This window comes from Grammomys surdaster, unplaced genomic scaffold (assembly GCF_004785775.1).
Source record: "Grammomys surdaster isolate TR1022 unplaced genomic scaffold, NIH_TR_1.0 164, whole genome shotgun sequence".
Lineage (NCBI taxonomy): Eukaryota > Metazoa > Chordata > Mammalia > Rodentia > Muridae > Grammomys > Grammomys surdaster.
Genome location: NW_021604612.1, coordinates 3,885,951 through 3,907,282, shown reverse-complemented (window position 1 = coordinate 3,907,282; position 21,332 = coordinate 3,885,951). Strand labels below are relative to the sequence as shown.

The 21,332-nt window shown below is 49.1% G+C and overlaps 1 protein-coding gene across 5 annotated transcripts in view; it reads right to left on the bottom strand.

Annotated features, from left to right (window-relative positions):
* Cit (citron rho-interacting serine/threonine kinase) overlaps positions 1 to 21,332 on the bottom strand; it is a 166,973-nt gene that overhangs the window by 65,411 nt on the left and 80,230 nt on the right. For 2 of the 5 annotated variants that reach the window (XM_028765438.1, XM_028765439.1), the window contains exons 1-11: positions 20,781 to 20,880; positions 20,474 to 20,617; positions 19,047 to 19,166; positions 13,064 to 13,234; positions 12,758 to 12,808; positions 11,976 to 12,029; positions 10,049 to 10,189; positions 8,221 to 8,346; positions 5,128 to 5,223; positions 1,150 to 1,266; positions 138 to 247 (exon numbers count right to left, since the gene is read on the bottom strand). In XM_028765438.1, coding sequence (XP_028621271.1) covers positions 138 to 247; positions 1,150 to 1,266; positions 5,128 to 5,223; positions 8,221 to 8,346; positions 10,049 to 10,189; positions 11,976 to 12,029; positions 12,758 to 12,808; positions 13,064 to 13,234; positions 19,047 to 19,166; positions 20,474 to 20,617; positions 20,781 to 20,804 — 1,154 coding nt within the window. In that variant the 5' untranslated portion in view covers positions 20,805 to 20,880. Of the gene's footprint in view, positions 1 to 137; positions 248 to 1,149; positions 1,267 to 5,127; positions 5,224 to 8,220; positions 8,347 to 10,048; positions 10,190 to 11,975; positions 12,030 to 12,757; positions 12,809 to 13,063; positions 13,235 to 19,046; positions 19,167 to 20,473; positions 20,618 to 20,780; positions 20,881 to 21,332 lie in introns of those variants that run through there. The other 3 variants (XM_028765441.1, XM_028765442.1, XM_028765440.1) reach the window with 2 other exon arrangements.

Here is a 21,332-nt window from a genome sequence, read left to right as displayed (position 1 = left end):
ACAGTAACACTACACAAGTGTGCCCAGGAAGGCTGAGCCGATGTGTGCACGTGACTGAACCAGTTGGGAGTTCCATCGGACAAAAGAACAGACTTTCTGTGCCAGCAGAGACGGCCAGGCATGGGAAGCACGCTTACATGTTCCTCTGGGTGAAGAGACTGCTGTTTGCCGCAAGCTTGTTGGCTTCTGACAGCTCCACAATCCTCTGCTCCAGGGATCGGATCTTGGAGTCCATTGCGTTGATCATCTGAAACACAGGAGACACCGCGCACGTCAGTGGTCACGTGAGAGAGGGGCTAAAGTGGGCCTTGGGAGCCGAACTCAAAATCTCCTTAGAAACCCACAGGTTGGCCAGAGGCAATGAGAGGTGTCGCAGGTGTCACTGTCCAGCGGATGGTATTCAGCTGTTTTCCCAACTGAAACCAGGGTCTTCTCACTAAGTGGCCTGTGTCAAAAAAATGCACAGCAGGGCCTGTGTGGGAGGCCGCCATCCTACACAGAAGCAGGCCTGTCTACATCCCAGAGTCCTCTGTATATGACCTGGGCCTTCAGGAGCATCTGACCTGAACATACAGGGACATATGTAACATATTGCACTAGATGTGCCTTTTCCTAACTTATTAAACAGCAGGAGTTGAGGGTGGAGGAGGGTGGATGCAGGCAGGACCCTCCCTCAGAGAGACTGGAGGACGAGGGCGGCAAACCCAGTGTCCTTATGCATGCAAGCACCGAACTACACGCCCAGTCCTTCCTTCCCTTGGGAATTCTGGGGTGGAGAGCCCCAGTGGGGGTCTGGAACAATACAGATTTGCAAGTATCACAGACCAGTCCCATGCCCAGAAAGTTTACATTGGATGGGAGAGAGACTAGAAAATTAAAAAAAAAAAAGAGAGCGCTGTGGGAGACTGAGGGCCACTGGGCACTGTCCAGAGGCGCTCAGAAAGACCACACAGCAGCAGACAGCCATTCACATTCAGGAATCCGCCACCGTTCTTTTGGGACAAGAAGCTGTTTCCGAGAAAGCTTCCTGGTACCTAGAAACCTTGTAGGATATCATGGAGAGAGCATGTTACCAGATCAAACGGGGTGACTCTTGGCCTCACCCATAACCCCTCCCTGGGAAGTTGGCGTGTAAGTCTTGACACCCACCGCCTTCTGCTCGCTGAGGATCTTGCCCTTCTCGTGGGCCTCCTCTTCATGTCTCTGCATCATGGTCTCCAGACTCTCCTTGTCCGCCAGGTCCTTCTTTATCTGATTGTCCAACACCTACAGAGATATAAGATGTAAATATCCCAGGAAGCTAAGCTGGGGGAGCGGGAGGAGAGGAGGAGAGGCAGCAGAGGACCAGGTAGCCAGACTCCAAGGGAAGGTGAAACAGCGTCTATTCACCAAGAAGATGAGCCGGCATGAGCGAGGTGCCAAAGGACAAAAATTAGGTGACCATGAATGAGGGGCCTACTGTAAAGTCAGCAGCTCCAAAGACGAGTGTGTGTGCACACAAGGGAAGGAGGGGGGAGAGGGAGGGGGAAGATAGAGAGGGAGGGGGAGAGAGAGTGTATGGTCACCACCTAGTCCTGTAGAGCGAAGCGCCTAGCATTTGAAAACGTTACATTACCTGGGGGTATTTTTCTTAGCCAATACACCAGTAGTTTTCGGAACATGCCTTGCTCCTAATTTGTATAAAGTGACTTCTGGAGCCTCCCAAGCCATGCATCTCAGAATGAGAGGAGCTGAAGGGCCAGGGGAAGTCTGGGGGACTGAGGCTGATGTTCTGACACAGCCAGGGATAAGAAGCTGTTGCCCGGCAGTATGTGGGTGGGGAAGAGAATATAAAAGAGGGGGGGGGAAAGATGGTTCTTTTCCTCTGATGTCACCAGGATGAAAAGTCCCTGGAGAAAGACACTGTTCCCAGGGCTCACACTGCTACCTCGTGAGCACCTGCTATTCCTAAAGAGGAAAAACAACATGGTAATGGTGTCACCAAATACCAGCTTGGTCTAATGCTCTACGAGGCACTTGGCCCAACCAATCACTAAAACCCCGAGGGACAGAGAGGAAAGAAGATATTGAAGTCCCCCGAGCCTTTGACCAAGTAAGACCCTATGTTCCTCGTCTCAAAGAACTCGTTTTGCCTTTGCGACCGACACCCACTGCCATCAAGAACAACAAGCAAGAGGAGCCTGGGAATGCAGCCGGCCAGAATCCGGGTCACAGACAGATCTGAAGTATGCCTTTCCCAAAACGTCTATTGTGAAGGGCCCTTTACAGCTTCTCAGGACATCTCTCTCAAAAAAAGAGCCAGTCAGCAGGGAAGGGGCCCACAGGAGAAAGGAAAGAACACATTTCAAAGAAGGCTTTCAACTAGAATTGACTGGTTGGGGGAAGAGGGAACGTTTGTGGAGACCGGAAGGTTGCGAGCTGGGTCATGAAGAGCGGAGTGCTCAGTGGGATGATGCAGTGACCGCTCTGTTGGATTTCTGAGAGTGGTTCTAAAATTACAAGCAAGAACACAGTGGATCCAGGGTACAGCCAGAGCTATGACAGAGACAGCCTTAGACAAGCTGGAACCAGAACACAATGCGGCAAGGTTAACAAGCAGACGCCTGTGTGGATCCCAGGAGAGGAGGCAGAAGGAAAACAGCTTTTTCTGAGTATTCCCCAGGGGTCTAGAACGTAAAGTTCTGTCTAGCCAGAGGGACAGAGACTACATAACACATGCACAGCCCAGTCTGGTGGGGGGGGCTCCTTTTCTTCAGGGAGCTAAGGCAAAGGAGGCGTGGTCAAGATGGCTGTTCTAAATCAGACCCTGACCTCGGCACTGATGGATCTCAATAAGAGCTGCATGTGGACCTGAAGGGTCAAGCCTCCACAGAGAATGGAAGGATCTCGGCTTTGACGGGGTCCGACTAGCAGGAAGATAGATGATCACAAAGACAGGGGGTGGGGCAGGGGTTAGATATGTAAGACAGAACATGCCTTTTAACCAGCACTTGGGTCTCCTCTTACAAACAGCACAGTAGATTCCACAGGCGAGACTGTCATCACCTACCATACAAAGTCTCACTCCAGACATTAAAGTCTGGAAGCCAGTACAAATCCCAGACTACAGTGTCTGGTTAGGGGAGCAATCACATAGGATACAATGACCAAAGCCATGCGCAGGGAGTGAGGCTCAGGTCTCAGGAGGTGGAGGTGGGGAGGGCTGACAAAAGTAGTAGAATATTTCAGACCAAAAACCCAAGAAGAGGCACACTAAGAAAGATACAAAGCTGTTTCTAACTGGAGGCATTTTCTGAACCCAACCAACTTAAGCTTCCGGCTCTGAGCCTTTAAAGCCTCTCAAGAAGGTGAAAGTTCCCATTAATGATATTCCAGAAAAAACGGGCGGCCTGACACATAGACGAAAGGGAACAGAGATCATGAGAGAGAAAGAGAGAGGGGTGAAAATCCAATCTTCAAAAACACCAATTATCAGACAGCTATGCCTACTGCAGGCCTGAAGATAAATACGTAGAATTGAAAAATCATCTTCCATAACTTAGTAAGCTTGAGAATGAAACAGAGTTATCTTCCCAGAAATGAAACAAATCCCTGACATTGAAACCTCAGTAGGTTGGCTGGTCAGCAGTTTAGACACAGTTGAGAGAGGGTTAAGCGAAGTGGAAAGCAAGGCAGTAGGTATAGCACAGAGAGATGAAGAAAAGGAGACCATGGAAGACCGTGGATTCCAGGAGACCTGGCATTCTATTCACGGGCTCAAAATAGCAAAAAAACACAAAAGATGGAGAAATGATACTTGAAATATACTGAACACTAATTTCCTGGATAGAGGGAAACGTGCCGAGATATTCCACATTTCATAAACTTCAAGCGGGGATAAATTAAAAGAAATCGGCATCCCAACAGCTCAGGGAAAGACTTAGAATTAGGCAGAGGAAATACTAAGGGAGAGGGGGGAAGAGGGAAGCTTAGGTTCATTGACAAGATGGTAATAGTAAGACTTACACATGACTTCAGAATAAAAGTCTAAGACTTACAATGGCTTCAAAATGAAAGTCAAAGGAGAGTGGGGTGGACAGCCACAGAGCACTGGAACAGTCAGTGGAAGACGAGGTGTCCCTAAGGTGAGGTTGGTGTGTGTGTGTGTGTGTGTGTGTGTGTGTGTGTGTCACAGGCAGCACAGATGGAACTTGAAGGAGGTAGGGGTAGGAGTAGGACAGAGGGAGCTGGAGGAAGCAAGGGTGAAAATGACCAGAATGTATTGCACAATTATACACATGTATCAAATTCTCAGGTAATAATGTTTTAAAAAGAAAGTATGGGGGTAGACATTATTACACACAACAAATAAAATGCACATTCAAAAAGAAATACATAACACAAGATCAGGAGGAAGACTCTCCGAGAGGGAGAGGAAAACCAGCGAGGGACAGACATGAGAGGCGGTGACAGAAATGTAAAAGACAGATGTATAAAAAAATATCAGAATGGATGTCAGTATTTCATACCATAAAATTCATGTCATTTCTAAAAACAGAGCCGGGCAGATAGCTCAGCGGTTAAGAAAGAGTGCCGGTTGCTCTTGGGGAAGACCTGAGGTGGGTTCCCAGCACCCACATCAGCTCACAATCACCTGTAACTGGAGCTCCAGGGGATTCAGCGCCCTCTTCTGGCCTCCTTGGGCTCTGCACTCACATGCACATGCCAAACTCACATACACACACGCGTATGTAAGTAGAAACTTCAAAAAACTTAAAAATGAGGAGAAAACAAACACATTTTCAAAACAACCTCAGATCCTCACAACATTAAGTTCCTAAGGATGGACTTTAAACAAAAGGAAGGAATACCTGACCAACTCAGAGATGCAGGAAGAAAACGAAAAGCCAAGAATGTGCAGTGTGGTAAGCACTGCCAAATCTAAACCAATCATGGCCCGAATCACAGTGGGTTAAACACGAATGACCAAAGACAGAACCGCAACATAGACTGAGGAACAGTTTAAGCTCCCGACTCACTAATCTTGCATCGTGCAGGGAGGGCGGCCCCCACCCTGGTCTGCCCTTTGCTGTAGCACATGCAGAGCCCGGATGCCCCCCCCCCAATGAGAACGACGAGGTCATTTACTTTGATCTTTTCCTCGTAGTGCTGTTCCTTCTGCTTCAAGTGTACTTCTAGGTGTTGAGCTGAGACCTGAGCCTCTCGATGTTTCTCCTCCAGCTCCTGGACACAAAAGAGCAGTCAGTCAGGTGTGCTCAGGGGAGGGGGTCAAGCACGCAGGCACGAGACACTCACAGGGACCATGACTGCCACAGGCACTGCAGGCGGGTAGCCGCTGCTCCTGCAACACTAGACTAAGGCTCTTGGGAAGGGAAGTAGCGCCACCATGTGGCCCTGGCTCTCCCAACTCCAAGGACACACACACACACCCAAACACACACAGCCAGTGGGCTGTGAGACTGGGATCAGAGATGCGTTGGTGTGACAGGTCAAAACAGGCAGCGGCTCGACTTTACACAGAGAAGTAAAGGTAACAAGATGGCATTAGGTTCAGCATGGCACAAGGACCCTGGCCACTGTCTTAAGCCTCAGCCTTAGAGAAGAGAAGGGCTCTGATTTATTACGGAGATAAACAGTACTGGGGGCTTCCTTGTTCTTTATGCATCACTCAAGAACCCTTGCCAAAAAGGAAAGCAATTACAATTAGCAAGTATGAAAATAACCCTGGCGTTTTGAGATATTATTGAAAATGACGGGAACGTGGAAATATGAACACTGGACCTGGCACGTGACTCAGTGTTTATGCAAAGCGGTGCCAATGGGCACATGGGCAGTGACCACGACATCGCCTGGGTACAGCGTGAGGAGGAGAGAGACTGGGGTTGCATGAACAGCTCGAGCCTAAGGCTCTCTTGCTTCTTCTACTGCTTTCCGTCTTTAAACAAAACTGTGATTCATTTGAAAACTACACCAAGTCATTTGCCCGCGTGTTATAAAGTGGCCCTTTACCAAAGGCGGCAATCCAATTCACTGTAGGCACACTAATCACAGACACGGTTACACCAAACCAGGAATCTGGGCCCATTTGGTTAATTACTGACACCAGAGGTCATAGGAGGTCGATATCACCAAGTTCTCGTCTCTTCACAGTGACGGAGAACTCTGAAGAATGAGGAAATTGGGATACATCCACAAAACAGAAGGTGGGGGCGGTGGGTGGGGAGCTTCTGAGAGTCACATGCACACAAAAAATGAGAGAGACTGAAGCTTTGGAAACCTGCAGTTCTGTAGGCTCAGGCTCGGCCGTTAAAATGTTCGGTCTCAAAACCAGGTGCGCAAACCCGCTGCAATCCACCAGCTGTGCGCCCGGGAAATTGGACATAAGCAAGAGTCTAATTAATAAAAACATTTTATGGGCTTTGAGCACGTTCACTAAAGGACCCGAGGCAAAGACGCCTCTGATTGATTGATGGCCCCAATAACGCATTTTGAAATTTCTTATTGGAAGAACAAGCATGTTTGGGACCTGCTTGCCAGCGTCACTGTTCCAGACAGTGTGAAGGACCATTCCTGGCCTATGTTCCGCACACTGTGCAGCCTGAGCACAGGGTTCTTGAGTAAGAGGCACATTCCATTAAAAATGAGGGCACAGCCAGTCATGCAGAGGCACTTAGGCAGGTGACAAGGTACGTTCAGATCAAGAAATTTTGCTTTTCTGGTTGGTTACAAATCACCCGCTAATCATCTCCTCTCGGGTGCAGCCCCCATTAGGCAGCGCAGAAATGGGGGCAGAAATCTATGGACTGGCTAAAGGGAAAGATCCACCACTCAGACAACTGAGCCTGACCACTCTATGGATAGTATCTACAACGCAGGGCCCAGTCACTCACTCACGCCTCACTATGGGGTGGTTTTGTCTTTGTTGTTGTTGTTATTTTTTTTAATGTGCTTTTTCTATATGTATCAGAGCAGCTCTTCCTGATCACTGCTACATTTCCAGCTCCGGGAACAGGACCTGGCGCATAGTAGAAGCTCATTAAATATTTGTTGAATGAATGAATGAACACGTCACCATTAGGTAGGGAAACGCTCTGGAACCAGAGAGAGTTAAAGCCTTTGGTTAACTCCTGTTAACTGGGTAGAGGGTAACAGTGGCAGGGTCTGTCTTGACTCACAGTAAAACTCACATGCTTGACAACAACTGGAGGAGATTTTGAAGACAGAACAAGAGATCAGAAAAGAATAGACAACCACATTTGTCTCTGTGTGTGGACACACACACATACGCACATAAATATAAAGACTGGATGGCAAAGGGAAACAGTTTAACCGATTCCTCTCCTATGCATTTGCTCAAGAACAGCCTTAACATCTGTGAATACACACAGTCAGCTATGAGGTGGAATACTGTGCAAACCTGTCAGTCAGCCATCCTCGAGGTCATACGCCCGTGGGTATCTCACTTCCCAGAAGTGACAGGAGAGATGAGGTGGCCTATTTCTATCCCTACCTCCTTCTGGGGGACAATAAGGGAGTGTGCATGAATTACAAGCCACCCCTGAGCCTCTTAAACATGACATCGAACTGCTGACTTTGGGAGCAAGGCTCAAAGGCAGTCCTTCACCCTGGGCCAGGGACGGAAGTCGACACTTCTGCCAACATTCCCTCATTAAGTTAATTTGGTCATCAGTGCTGAAGACAGGCTCTGGAGGACGACAACCTAGGGAGAGGTGCTCCAGCTGAGGCAAGGGGGAAGGCAGTAAAAACAGTCACTGGCAGAACGGCGAGAGGCTGAAGAGCCACCGAAGGCCGATACTACTTACTCTGAGGGAAACAACCCTCAGAGTGACTCCTTTCTGAGAGGGAGAATCTGGGTTTGGGTCGTAGATGGCTAAAGCCCCATCAGCTCTCTGCACTGGTTTTGCCGAGTAAACGGCTGAGCAAAACTCTGCTGAGGAGGGTGTGAGACCAGATCACGTGACAAAGGCACACGAGCAGACCAAGACACAGCAATGGCTTCAGCGGCTGTGTCACTGGTGCTAAAATGTCCAGACCTGGCCCAACCTCTCCGCTCCACAGGTGGCTCTCTCTGACACCACCTCTCTCCATCCACCTACTCGGTGACACCCCCATGGGATGGCGTGCGAGCCTTCTTGCCCCCTTCCCTGTGAGACGTCTAACCTCTTATCTTTGAACTTTGCACCTTTGGGTCCTGCTCACCAGAATTTTATCAGCCATCTGCTGGATCTGTTCGGACTTTGTCTGGATGTCATCCTTCAGTCTGCTCTCTCTACGCTCCATGGTCTCTAGTCTCTTTACCTTGTTCTCCAGAGAGTGGCGGCGTTCCTGTGGGTCGTGAATCAATCAGAGAGTTTAAACCGGGCAACCGCTGTGGGCAATCCACCTGCACCGAGGGAAAGAGCCCTCGGAAAGCGGACGCTCGAGTCAGGAAGGGGAAACGCTGGGCACCTGACGCAACGGCGAAGGCGACAACTCTAGGATTCGGGTGCTCGCTCAGCTGTGCGGATTACAAGAGTGCATTCATTCATTCAAATATTTACCAAGCACCTACTATCTGCAAAGGACCACACTGGTCAGTATGTGGAGTACAGAGGAAGACAACGCACTCTGCCCTTGGAATAGAAAAGACAAACCACAAATAAACACACACAGGTTAGGAGACCCGGGTGGAGGGTGTGTGTGTGTGGGGGGGTGACCACAAATCGAAAGGTTTGGGGTGTTGTGGGACGTGATGGCAGGAAGTGGGACACTGGGCTGCATGGCTTAGGTGTGGGTGACAAAGGGATGAGCTCAGGTGAGACGCTGCAGGGTGGCTTGGAGTGAGGAGGGGGCAGGGGACAGGGTGCAGGAGGCCACTCAGACACACAACCATCGTGTGTATACAGGGGAGCTCAGGGGACACAACCTTGGTCAGAACCCAACAAGACCCCCAAGGAAACCCCAGGCTGATCGCAGCATGGGCGGGCGGGGAAGAGCGAGCGAAAACCAGTCAGCATCTGTGGGTCAGATGGCTGCCCCACAGACCTTGGGGTACGTCTAATACACAGACACCCTTAAAGATTCAGGGTGGGACCGGAGTACTGGGCACTCCATGAATCTTACACTATGTGAGTCAGGCAGGGAGAAGGAGAGATCTGGAGATGAAGAAAGCACTTTGTGGGAGGGAGAGGGGTGCAGCCCATGAGGAAGGACGCAGAAGCCGAGGGCAAGTCGGCTCATTTATATTATAGGGCTGGGTGACTCTGACAGCAGCACTCAGAGACAAGTAGACGAAGCTAGGATCTCAAGGCTGGGGCAGCCAGAAGAAGAGTGGGGGGCTGGGCTGCCATGGAGAAACTACCAAAGGAAGGCAGTTTCCAGAGACAGTATCGGGGTTACTCTGAACTTGAGAGAGACACTGTTCACACACATACTGGGGATTTCAGGACGACAGTGGGAAACGGCCAGGAATGTGTGTGAGGAGAGACTCCAGCCAGCCATGTATAGGCAGGGTCACATGCAGATGGCGGTAGGGAAGTGGGCAGACCCAGGGACAGACAAGACAGTGAAACTGAGTGTGTTACAATCTGCTGTGTGAAACAGACACAGAGGGCGGGAGGGCGGGTGGCAGAGAGGCAGAGACGGGTAGAGACGTCTCACTCCACACTACTTGTCTGCACTGTTTACACTTAACAGTGAATAGCCAGTTGTGTTTTCAGTATAGTATATAAATGATTTCAACAACAACAACAACAACAAAAGAATCTGAAGGGGACAGGACCCAGAACACGGGCCCAGAGTCACTGCCGCAGGAAATGGGCGAAGCCGAGGAGACCAGATGGGTTAGATCTGCATTGTGTTAGAAACAGCAAAAAAATGGAGAAGACACAACCTCAGAGAAAGTCCAGAGTCACCCAGATCATCGCTCCAGAGGCTGGAGGGAAACAGGCCGGAGAGCACATCCAGCAGCCATCCGTCCCCGGAGCTGGGAGAGCACCAGCTTCCAGGGTCAGACAGAGGCGAGGCTGAGGAGGCCCCACCCGCTCACCTCAGCTTCCACCAGCTTCTTTTTGATGCCCTCGGAGGAATCCTCCCGGTTGTGCAGCTTCTCCAGCTCCCTCTCAGCTCGCTCCTTTGCCTGGCGGATATTCTGCAGAAGCTCTGTCGCCTCCGTGCTGGCTTTTACAGCCTGGCCGGAGAAAGGGGACAGAACACAGGTGTCTACATGTATTTATGTGGGAGACAGAAAAGACAGAAGACAAAAAACGCCGGAGACGCCGATCACACTGGATCCACTTTTCAGGCAAGCGTTCATTCACTGCATATTTTGTGCACGGTAGGCACACTGGTTTTTAACCTCACTGAATGTGGAACTGGTCTCATAGTTACAAATGATACGCCTCCCTTTCTTGGGGTGTCTAAAAAGTCCTTTGTCTCTTCAACTTAATGATACATACAGAAGCAAACAAAGGTGCCAAGGAGCTGACCTACCCAGAGTTAACCTAGTTCCTCCTGATTGTTCTTCCTGTGGGGAATGTGAAAACAACCAAGGTAAGAAAGCACGGTGAGACAGATCTGAGATATGACCTATGACCTTTCAAAAACTGTAATGGCCTTCGCATCTGTGACAATCCACAACGCAGACAGAGGGAGAGGGGGACGAGCCCTTCATTCTTGTCATTTTTAGAACATATGAAAACACATATACAGTGTCCTCATACATAGTGCTTGACCTGAGACTTTTAACAGGTGCAGCCGGATCGCTGGTACAGGCCTGCAATGGCAGCTTCTACAAGGAGGATAATGGACTTGGGCCAGCCTGGGCTACATAGCAAGACTTTGGTAAAATAAAAGTGGAAATGACAATACGACAGTGTTTCTAAGACCCGCAACGTGCCAAGTGGGAGACAGCGGACCCGGAAATGTGACACAATACTTTTCGTGTGTGTGCTTTTAAGTTAATTTTCATTATTTCGGGTCTAGACTGTCAGTGACAAGTGGTGAGACGTTCCCAGGGATATATCATCCAGCCACGTGGACGTGCGCAGTGACATGGGGAGGGTGAAGACGGAACTGTCATACCATTGCTCTGGTGATCAGACACTTTTCAAAAGGAAGTCAAAACTGCTCTCACTAAGCCAGACAGCAAGCCTGGCACAGACGATCTGATGCAGACACCATGTCCCGTCAGGGTCCCTCCACCCCCTTGCTGGGCGAGATGTGACCGAGATGCCAGCCAGCCTGATCCTGCCACAGCTGAGTCCATAGCCAAACGTCACTTCGTACACTCTAAGCATATGGGGTTTTACATTTTTATTTATTTGTACTTTATGTGCACTCGTGTTTTGCCTGCATGTATGTCTGCGGGAGGGTGCCATAGCTTACAGTTAAAGACAGTTGTGAGCTGCTAAGTGGGTGCTGGGAATTGAACCTGGGTCCTCTGGAAAAGCAGCCAGTGCTCTTAACTGCTGAGCCAACTCTCCAGCCCCAAATATATGTTTGGTTTTTTGGTTTTTTTTTCCCAATTATTCCTTGATGAAGCTAAAGCAGGCTTGTCAGCGTTTGACAAGTGCTACGGAGGCAGGGCCAGCAGCGCAGAAACAGCCTTCGCCAACACCTCCCTCCCCCAACACGCAGCCACACCCCCAGGGAGTCCCAGAGAGGAATCTTTCATAGTCCTGATAGAGAACAAACCAAACTCCCCCTACAAACATGCAAAGTGGGGAGCCTGGCTTCCTGAGGCACTAGAAGCCACCTTTGGGTTTCTGTCCCAGAGTCTCACACAAGTTTGGTTTTTAGAAACAAGCACTGCAGACAAGTGCCCAAATGAAAACTTAAACTCAGAACCCTGATATTTTTGAGGGCGCACCCTTTGTCCCTGGTGCTGGTGGCTAACCCGGCCTCTCTCTTTACTGCTCCAGGCTGAGGCAGACAGCTACGTGGAAATGGGGGGAGCCCCCAACACCCAGACTTACCTTCTCCAGCTTCTCCTGGAGCTCCTGGATCTTTAGCTGCTGTTCAGCATTGATCTAGATAAAATTAAAGCCGGGAGAGAAAACAGACGGCCGTCAGTACTGGGGGAGCACCTGTGGGAGCACCTGTTTCCTCCAGGGTTCTGTGGAGCCTCTGGGGCTTGTTTTCTAGAATTTACTAGCACAGAAAGGACATTCACCTGTCAGAGAAGCATGGGCCTGTCCTGAGGCAAACTGTGGTATCGACTATTTCTGTGCAACTGCCAACATATATCAACACAATAAAAATTTTACCAAGTGCCTTGGCTTATGTGTTATTGTGAGGAAGTAGGGCCATATATATGTGAATAAGTGTGTGTGTGTGTGTGTAAAATATATTAAAATTGGCACTGAAATCCCAGCACTTAGGTGATGGAATCAGAAGGAGCAGTATAGGTCAGACTCTATAAACTATACAGTGAGCATGGGACTAGCCTGGGCTACATGAAACACTTTAAACAAACAAACAAATAAACAAAAAACCAAAAAAAAACAACTAACCAAACAAAAACAAAAACAAATTCTGTCTTCTCTTTTAGAACCACAGCTAAAAGTTGACATAGTCACCCAAAAGCCATTACATTGTAGGGGCACGTTCAGCATAGTACATACTTGTATTCACTCCCCCTCACCAAAATCAAATAAAATACGAAAAAAGCATTCTTATGTGGGAAGCAGTCGCTAACATTACAACTATTTCCAGATACAAACTGTTGCAGATAGTAAGCCCATCACAGAAGACACACCTTCTCCAGTTTGGAATATTCTCCTACTTCAGGTTTCCCTTGGTCCTTAGCCTGTAGGTAAAAAGATAAAGTGTTGAGAAATCTCAACAACTCACTGTCACTAGCTGGTGTACTTCCTTGGCCTCTGAGACCAAAACCACAACAAACAAAAATAATGGTATCATTTATAAATCAAGACAGGGCGTTTTCTAAAGAATCTCATTGTTGTCTCCAACCTACACTCGTGAAGCCAGCGTGGCCTTGCATCTTGTGAAGATCATACGGGGCCGTGCCCCCAAAGCCCCCTCTTGGAGGGAGGCTGACTACCTTCATCAGTTTGTGCTGACATTCGTTTGCCTTCCGCTTGAATTCCTCGGCGGCGAGCCGAGACTCCCTCAGCTCGGACTCGTAGAGATCGCTGCGTCTGCGGGCTGACACCAGGTCCTCTTCCAGCTGGTTCATCATCAGCCTCATCTCCTCCACCTGAGCCTGGTACTCCTGAAGGCAGGCAGAGGACGGGAGGTGAGCCGTGGACCTCCACCGCAAGAGGAGATCAACCACGGAGGAACTCAACAAAGGACAAAGACAACTGTCTCTAGATGGACTCAAACAATCTGGAGAGAGGCAAGCCAGAGGGGTGTTGGGGCGCAGAGGAGGGGGAAAAAAAAAGAATATTAAATTGCTTGAATGCAGAACACGTGTCTGGAGTAGCCCCACCGGGAACATGTGTGCTGAATCAGACATTCTGAGCAAATGGCCACACGGATTCAGAAAAGCCCTGGGGACGAGCCGACGCACAGACAGGGCTGTTCTCTGAATGAAGACACACTGCTCCTGTGAGGTTCTCCTCCAAGGGAAGGAGGCCGCTTCTGTTGATTTGTCCTTCGGGCGCCACGTGCTCCTCACACAATTAGACATGGTACCAGCTTTGGAATTAACCTTCCAGTCGGAACCAGAGGGTGACTGGCGGCCGCAGGGGGAACCCCTGGGAAGGAGAACCTCAGCGGTGTCAGTTTCTCACCGTTCAAAACGCAAGGTTGAGCTTAGTGCCACTCCCGCAATGCAAGTCACCCTGAAATCTGGAGGAGTCACAAAACCCTGGACCTCAACAAAGTAACTTGCGGGGGCGGGGGGATGTTTTCCCCCAAGAAAAATTATCTTGTTCCCTAAAACAAAAAGCCTCAAAATGATCCAAACAGTCCGATGTTTCCCAAAGTGAATTTTAACACCAAATGAGAACATCTGAATCAAAGGCTTCCTTCCCACCCCCTAACCACCCACACACAACGAAACAGGCAACGGCCTTGAGAACTTCAGAACCAAGTATAGAAATACTCTTCAACAGAAAGCTCAAGGCTGAGGAGGAGACCATGAGGCCTGCCTAATATGGCAGGCGGGTCAAACGCGAGGACGGGGATTCAGCAGACACCGTCTTTGACGTCCATAACTTTCACAACACTGACATCTTGGAGGTGAAGTGTCAACTGAGACATGATGCTGGCCGGTCCTTTCTAAGTTGGTATTTTGCAACTTACAGCTTTGGTTATTTTGCTCTTGTAAATGAGGCCCCTCTCTTGCATGTGCTAGGTTAAGTTAGTGTTCTACCACTGAACTATAATCCCACCCGTTTATGACAGCACTGTCTCTCTCCACCTCCGTCTCTGTCTGTCTGTCTCTCTCCCCCCTCTGTGTGTGTGTGATATGCATGTGCCACAGAACACAAGTAAAGATCAGAGACCAGTTGGTCAGTTATTGCTCCCACCGCATGGGTGCTGGGGTCGTCCTTGTGTGGTGAGTGCTTTTCACCTGCTGAGCCATCTGGCCCAGTGCAGCATATCCTTCTGTGGTAGTGGGGTGTTCAGTACCTGTTGGATCTCACTGCAGCAGACCCTCACCTAGCAAGCACCAGGGAGGGGACATTAAAAAACCCACACGGAGTTCAGATTCCAACACTCACCCTACAGGGGAAGGCATGAGCCAGAGAGGGGGCATGGATGTCAAATGTCAGGACTTCAGTCACCTGACTGGGGACACATGCCATAGTGAGATGGCAGAGCCTTCTCATGGGGTTCTTTGAGGTCCCCTTATCCAGGGATACCCTGTGACTTTCGTGACTCTTAGAACTGGGACTGCCTTTGACCCTTTCATCCATTAGAAAGAAAAGAGATAGGAGGAGGAGGAGGAGCCTAGTGGACTGACAAGCACCCGACCAGGAGTTCAAAGGTCATCCTAAGATACATAGCAAGCTCGAAGCCAGCACAGGCTGTATGAGAGAGACCCTGTCTCAAAAACACCAAAAGAAGACATATTTACATATATGTAAATACACATACATAAAAATACATTACAGGCCGGGCTGTGGTGGCACATGCCTTTAATCCCAGCACTTGGGAGGCAGAGGCAGACGGATTTCTGAGTTCAAGGCCAGCCTGGTCTACAGAATGAGTTCCAGGACAGCCAGGACTACACAGAGAAACCTTGTCTCGAAAAACCAAAAAAGAAAAAAAAATACATTACAAATATACAATCACACAGTCATATATTTTATATTATTATACTTTAACACTACATTCATAAAGTGTTAAAATGTTAACATTATCTATAAAAGCAATACTTGTGACCTATAAGCTCAATATTTTTAATTTAAGGGAAAAAAATTGGAATCTGAGCACCTGGGAGACTGAGGCAGGAGGAATCCAAACTGAAGGCCAGACTGGGCACATACTAGTGAAGATTAGAATATTCAAATACCACTCCAGATTATTGATACATATTGGAAATACCATTATTGTGCCACCATAAAAGTACAGTGGTCCCTTATTCCTCCCCTCAACCCCCTAGTCTGTTATGCTGAGGGTAAAAGGAAGCCTGCCAGCAGACACAGCCCCATCAAACTGCAAAGGTAGCAAAGACCCAGAAGATCTTGTGCACCTTTTGGACTCAAACTCACCCTTTAAAAAAACTGGACAAGAATTATGCGTGTCCGTGTGCATGCTTGTGTGCGTGTGCCTGTCTATCTGCCTGTCTGCCTGTCTGTCTGAACCATGCTGTGGCCTGTGTAGGACTGAGGACTCTCCTTCCATCCTGTGGGTCTCAGGGACCAAGCTCAGGTATTCATGCTGTAAGGCAAGCACCTTTATCCAGCTCCCTTTTTCTTCTTAAACTTCTAAAGAAAATATAACTATTGTGGGGTTTTTTGGTCCTTTTTTTTTTTCTTTCTTCTTCTTCAGAGCAAGGACAAAAGCAACTGTGTAGTGAGAATTTTGGTTTCTTTAAAAACCCAGTTATGTTATGCAAATATGTTTTTATTTTAATCCCAGGTGTAGGATAAGAGGCTGCTTCATAGCAGGTGATTATGATTTGTCTCGTGCTCTACCAGGGGTGTGGCTGTGCCAGCTGCAGATTGTTTCTGTGAGTGCGTGGCACTTGGAATTCTGGGAACTTTTGAGAAAGTATAAATTCGAGAGCCCTGTGAGGCGCCCCGGCTTGCTCCTGCTGCTGCAGTTTGTCAAGTGTCGTCAGCAAAGAGACAACAAGACTTCGGATAGCCTATGAAGACTGGACTTGGTCCAAGGAACTTGAAGCCCCTGATCAGCAGGACATAGTCTATGCCCCCTTCCCCCCCCCCAACCTTCTTTCTTTCCTGCTTAGTGTTGGGGGGTTGGAAGGGGTAGGGGTGGAATAGGAGCTGAAGCGGAGGCAGAGATGTAAGAACCCGATACAGCAGTCCAATAGTCTGCCCACACACCTGACCCCAGTCCCTACCCTGCTGTCTGTTTCCTGAGCTCCCTGCACTGGAGGGAAAGGAGGCATCTGCATCATCCCCTCTGCTCCTGGAGTCCTGGTTCAACTGATACAGGTGGCAGAAGAACCCTCTCACCAGCCAGTCTGCCGTTAGTTAGGATGGAGACTAAGGAAACCCCATAAAGCCAACAGCTCAGCAAATCCCTGCTTTGGGAGGAAGCTGAGAACAGACCAGGAGGTCTGTTTGCAAAGGCAGCTGTGGCTCAGCATGGAATGGCTCACAGAACTGAGCTGAAGGGTCAGAACTGAGAAACGGACAGCCCACCTCAGTGACTGTGTGGGGATGGTCCTACTCCCCGGAAGTCCTGGGAGCTCCAATGACTTTTGAAAACTGTTGCTCTGTTTTGTGATTTTTGGAGTCAAACCATGAGGGGGCCCTGCTAGGCATGCTCCATAAGACATAACTGGGTAAAATCAGGATTAAGAACAAAAATGAGCAGGTGTCCAAAAAGACTGAGTTCTGAAAGAAAAATCTGGGGGTTCATCCTAAATCTGTGAGACATCAATGCACCAAAAACTAAATATTATGAGTTTGCTGGAAGCGTTATATGCATTCTGTGTCTACAAACAGTGGGCACCTTAAAAAAGAAAAAGAAAAAACGCACCATTTAAAACACATCCTCCTTTGAAGAGAAGTAAAATCCAGAACCGAAAAGTTTTCTCTGGCCCCCATTGGAACTTTTGGCAGTCATTAAATCTGAAACTCCACATGCACACTGGCTGTGACATGAGTCACCAAAGACAGCTCTTTGAACTCAACCGCCAGAGCTCAGAGCTTTGCAAAAATGTCCTGATTAATTCTTCCTGTGGAACTCATGAACACCCTCTGGTGGCCAAAGGCAGCTTTCATTTCCCCCAGGATATCCCCTAAATTAATTTCTAAACACAAAAGAACTGACGGGAGATGAAGAACCCTACCTCCTGCAACCTTCAGGATGGAGAGGGAGAAAAGCTGATGTTGATAAAGCTGTCTGAGTCACCTGTCAGAAGTCTCGGAGCACGCGTGTGCCCTTCAGAGCCTCAGAGGGGGACCGGGCCAGGACTTGATGACCCATTTGCAAAGTTCCCTGTGCGCATTTATTTATAATGTTCTCACACAGCAGGAAGCTTGTCAACCCATCACTTAAAACATACCGAGGTGACAAGGAGGGTCGGCATCCCACGCACCCGGGTGGGGCCGTCCGCAGTTGCGCCCCCCATCCCCCGCTCCCGCCCGGGTGGCTGAGCCGTGGATCCCAGAGGCTCACTTCCATCGGTGTCCCATTAGGTTTCCTGAAGTGAATGAGTTGCCTGGCAGCTGATAACTCAGTCTCTTACTCATTTCCAGCCCTTCATTAAAGTTTCTATTTACAGCATCTTCAGAAGACAGTTTAAAAAAAAAAAAAAAAAACACCCAAGCTAAAATGAAAACAATGAGATATAAAAATGAGCCGGAGAAAACCCGTTCAGAAAGAGAGCCGGAGAGGAGCGGGCTGTTTAAAGGTCGCTGTTCTCCTGAAACCCGGGACGGCGGCGCATGCTCAAACTGCTCTGCTCGCAGTGGCTCGGAGTTTTCTTTTAGGACTTTTTTTTTTTTTTTATATAGATATGTAAGTGAAACTATGAATGATCTTGGTCTCTCTTGACAACCAAAAGTGAATCAGAAAAGCTATTTAAAAATACTGAGTTCCTTTGGAACCATTAAAGCAGGGTTTGGTAAACTTTCGTCAAAAAGTTAGCTTTAGCTTTATAGCCACACACTCTGAAAACAGGGCTTTTTTTTTTTTTTTTTTGCCTCTGTAGCACAAAAGCCACCATAAAGGAAATTAGTATGGTTGTGTTCCAATAAACTTTTTTTAATAATTCTTTTTTTTTTTTTTTTTTTTTTTTGGTTTTGAGACAGGGTTCCTCTGTGTATCCCTGGGCTGTCCTGGAACTCACTCTGTAGACCAGGCTGGCCTCAGAAACTTCAGAAATCCGCCTGCCTCTGCCTCCCAAGTGCTGGGATTAAAGGCATGCGCCATCACCGCCCAGCTCCAATAAACTTTTATGTAAACTTAAATTTTATAAAATTATAAAATCTCTCTCTCTCTCTCTCTCTCTCTCTCTCTGTCTCTCTCACTCTCTCTCTGTGTGTGTGTGTGTGAGTGTGAGTGTGTGTGTGCTTCTCTAATCATTTAAGAATACAGAAGTCACACTTGGCATGGGACATAGGAATAGGCACAGAAAATAGGAAGGGGGCCATGGCGATCCACCCCTAGGCTGAAGTTTGTCCACTAGGGTTCTCTATTAGACACAGTAGATATTGTGAGTTGCAGCCTTCAGTAGGAGCAGGCAAACAAGCTGGTGTGGTTCATATAAATCATGGAGAAGCTACAGGCTCCATGTGACCTGTCTGTGTATCCCACTCCCTGTGTCCAACCTTATGCCGGCAGACTTTGCCTCTCAGACCTGCCTGAGAGCTGTGGTTAGAGGCGGCTGGGGGGGGGGGGGCTGGCGGCACATGGATCGGAGGGAGCGGCCATACCTGCTCCTTGATCTCCTGGAGCTTCCGGCTCTGCTCTCTGATGTCGTGGAGGAGCTGCAGAGCTTTGTCATCCTCCTGGGATACCTCCATCCGTGCTTGCTCCAAACTTCGCTTTAAGCTCTGCGGAAAGCAAAGATTTTAATCGGGATGCCCCGCGGATCCTGTTCTGGTTGAAAAGTTTCATTAGGAGAGCTTCACGGACACCGGGATGGTCTCGGGTGATGGGCCACGGTAGACAACTCGGTTGCCGGTTCCAGTTTTCACCCTGTGAAAGCTACTTGGTGGAAGAAATGTCAACGCAAGCTCGCAACCTTACGGGGGCGGAGCCTGAAACTCTATCAGCTATCCAGCTGGCACCGGATACTTATCCTGTCATCTATTTGCTTATGTGATGTTCAGGACTGAAAACCAGTAAGATCCTGTGCCGGTTAGAACCTCTACCTCCCTGACTATCTAGTGTATTCTAGGACATGATTCTCAGGTGCATACGCCTGTCTCAAAGAAGCAACAGCTTCACGGTCTACCTGGCTGTCACTTCAGAGTCCAGTTAGGTACTGGCTGGCCTCCTGACCTGCTTCCTAGACACCTATGATCCATCAGTTCCCCCACCCCGCCCCCGCTCCCCCAGGCTTCTGTGGCATGGAGAGAGACATCTGAAATACACAGCTGTAAACTTCACCCACCACTGAAAGGCAGCCAAGTCTGGAAGGCAAACATAGCGGTTATTCTTAATCAGTCACAGTCTATAGATTTTCTCTCCCTCGTGAGAAGAGAAAAAAAAGAGAAGAAACCCTTATAAACGTGTGATTCAACCTCTTACGACTGTTTCACTGGGCACCGTAGAGAACACCTGAATGAAGACTTCCACAAGACAATGAAGGAGGAGACAGTCTACTCTTGTGAAGGAAGGGGGAAAAAATGGAGTCGTAATGGAGGTAATGAGAGCTTGGGTCTCAGAGGCCGAGGCTCCTGGGCTACAGTGCTTCTACGGGAATAAAAATTCATTCCGGAGAGATCCCAACTATGTTTTCTGATACGAATTTGGGGGCTTAGTCCTCAAAGCTGATTGTCTCAGACACAGCCTAGACCAGAGAGGTTGGGACAGACGTCAGGACCCTCTGCAGAAGGCTGCAGTGACCCTTGATTCCCGTCTCTGGGATTGGAGAAGCTCACAGCCCGCACTGGCTGTCTGCTGAGCATCATTTCCAGCCTGACTCCTAGGGGGCCTCACACCTCGCTCGCTCCTGCTAACTCTGCCTCGTGCTAACTCTGCCGGCTGTTCTGCCAGAGCTCGCCTTTCCACTCGGTGTCTCTCTACTCTCTGCTATTGGCTGTGACGTGCGTCACGGAGCTGTCATGAAACAGGATGAGACACACACGACAGAAAGTGCCGCCTCCGAGGGAAGGGGGCTTTGGGGAAGGCTCACACTGCATTCTGTGATGTAGGTGGCAAGGTCCTGCTCCAGGAGGGATCTCTGAGTCTCAGAGGCCTTCAGTTCCACCTCCTTCTGACTAAGCACAGCCTCCACCTCTGACACTCTGCGATGTAACCGGGTCATTTCCTGCTCCATCTGAAATAAACACATGCACAGGTTAAAAGGGACCCCGGGGGAGGGGGGGTGTTGGAGGGGTTGTGTGGCAGGGGCAGTCACTTTTCAAGCGGGGGACCCCTAAGCCACCTGGTGGCCTGGGGAACGGTTACCGCTAATTCGCCAAGAGCTGGGGTGTAAATACCATTGCTTCTTCGCCCAGGAGCATACAGTTCTTCAAAAAGACAGTCACCAAAGGCTAGGTCAGTCCTGTCATCCAAGTCCTGCTTCGCAAGGTCACTTCTCTAACCCACTTAGCACAGAAGCCACCGGCATCGTGAGTCACCTGTTTGCCTTGCCTCTGTTTTTTTTTTTTTTTTTTGTATTGGTCTGGCTTATTCAGATGTCAGTTTAAGTTTATCCTAAATCCATCTTGGTCCCCCCCATCTCCTTGCAAAGACCTAGAGGGCAGATCCGGACCCGGCCGAGAGGGGCTTATCCGTCTGTACTCTCGGGCGTCCCACAGAAGCAGTGGTCTCTTATTAGGTTCTCAGAGAGTTGCCTCTGGGCAGGAACAGTGAGTGTTAAGAGCCGTGCGCATAAAGGACTGGGAAGACACACTTCGCCTCACTCCGAACAGATGGGACGCGTCTCAGCCCCAGGTGAGGACCCAGGCCGCCAGCCAGAAGAAGCGGACATCGGGCTGGGTCATGCTGAGAAACGGGGCCTCCTCAGATTAAGATTTAAAGGATTTATG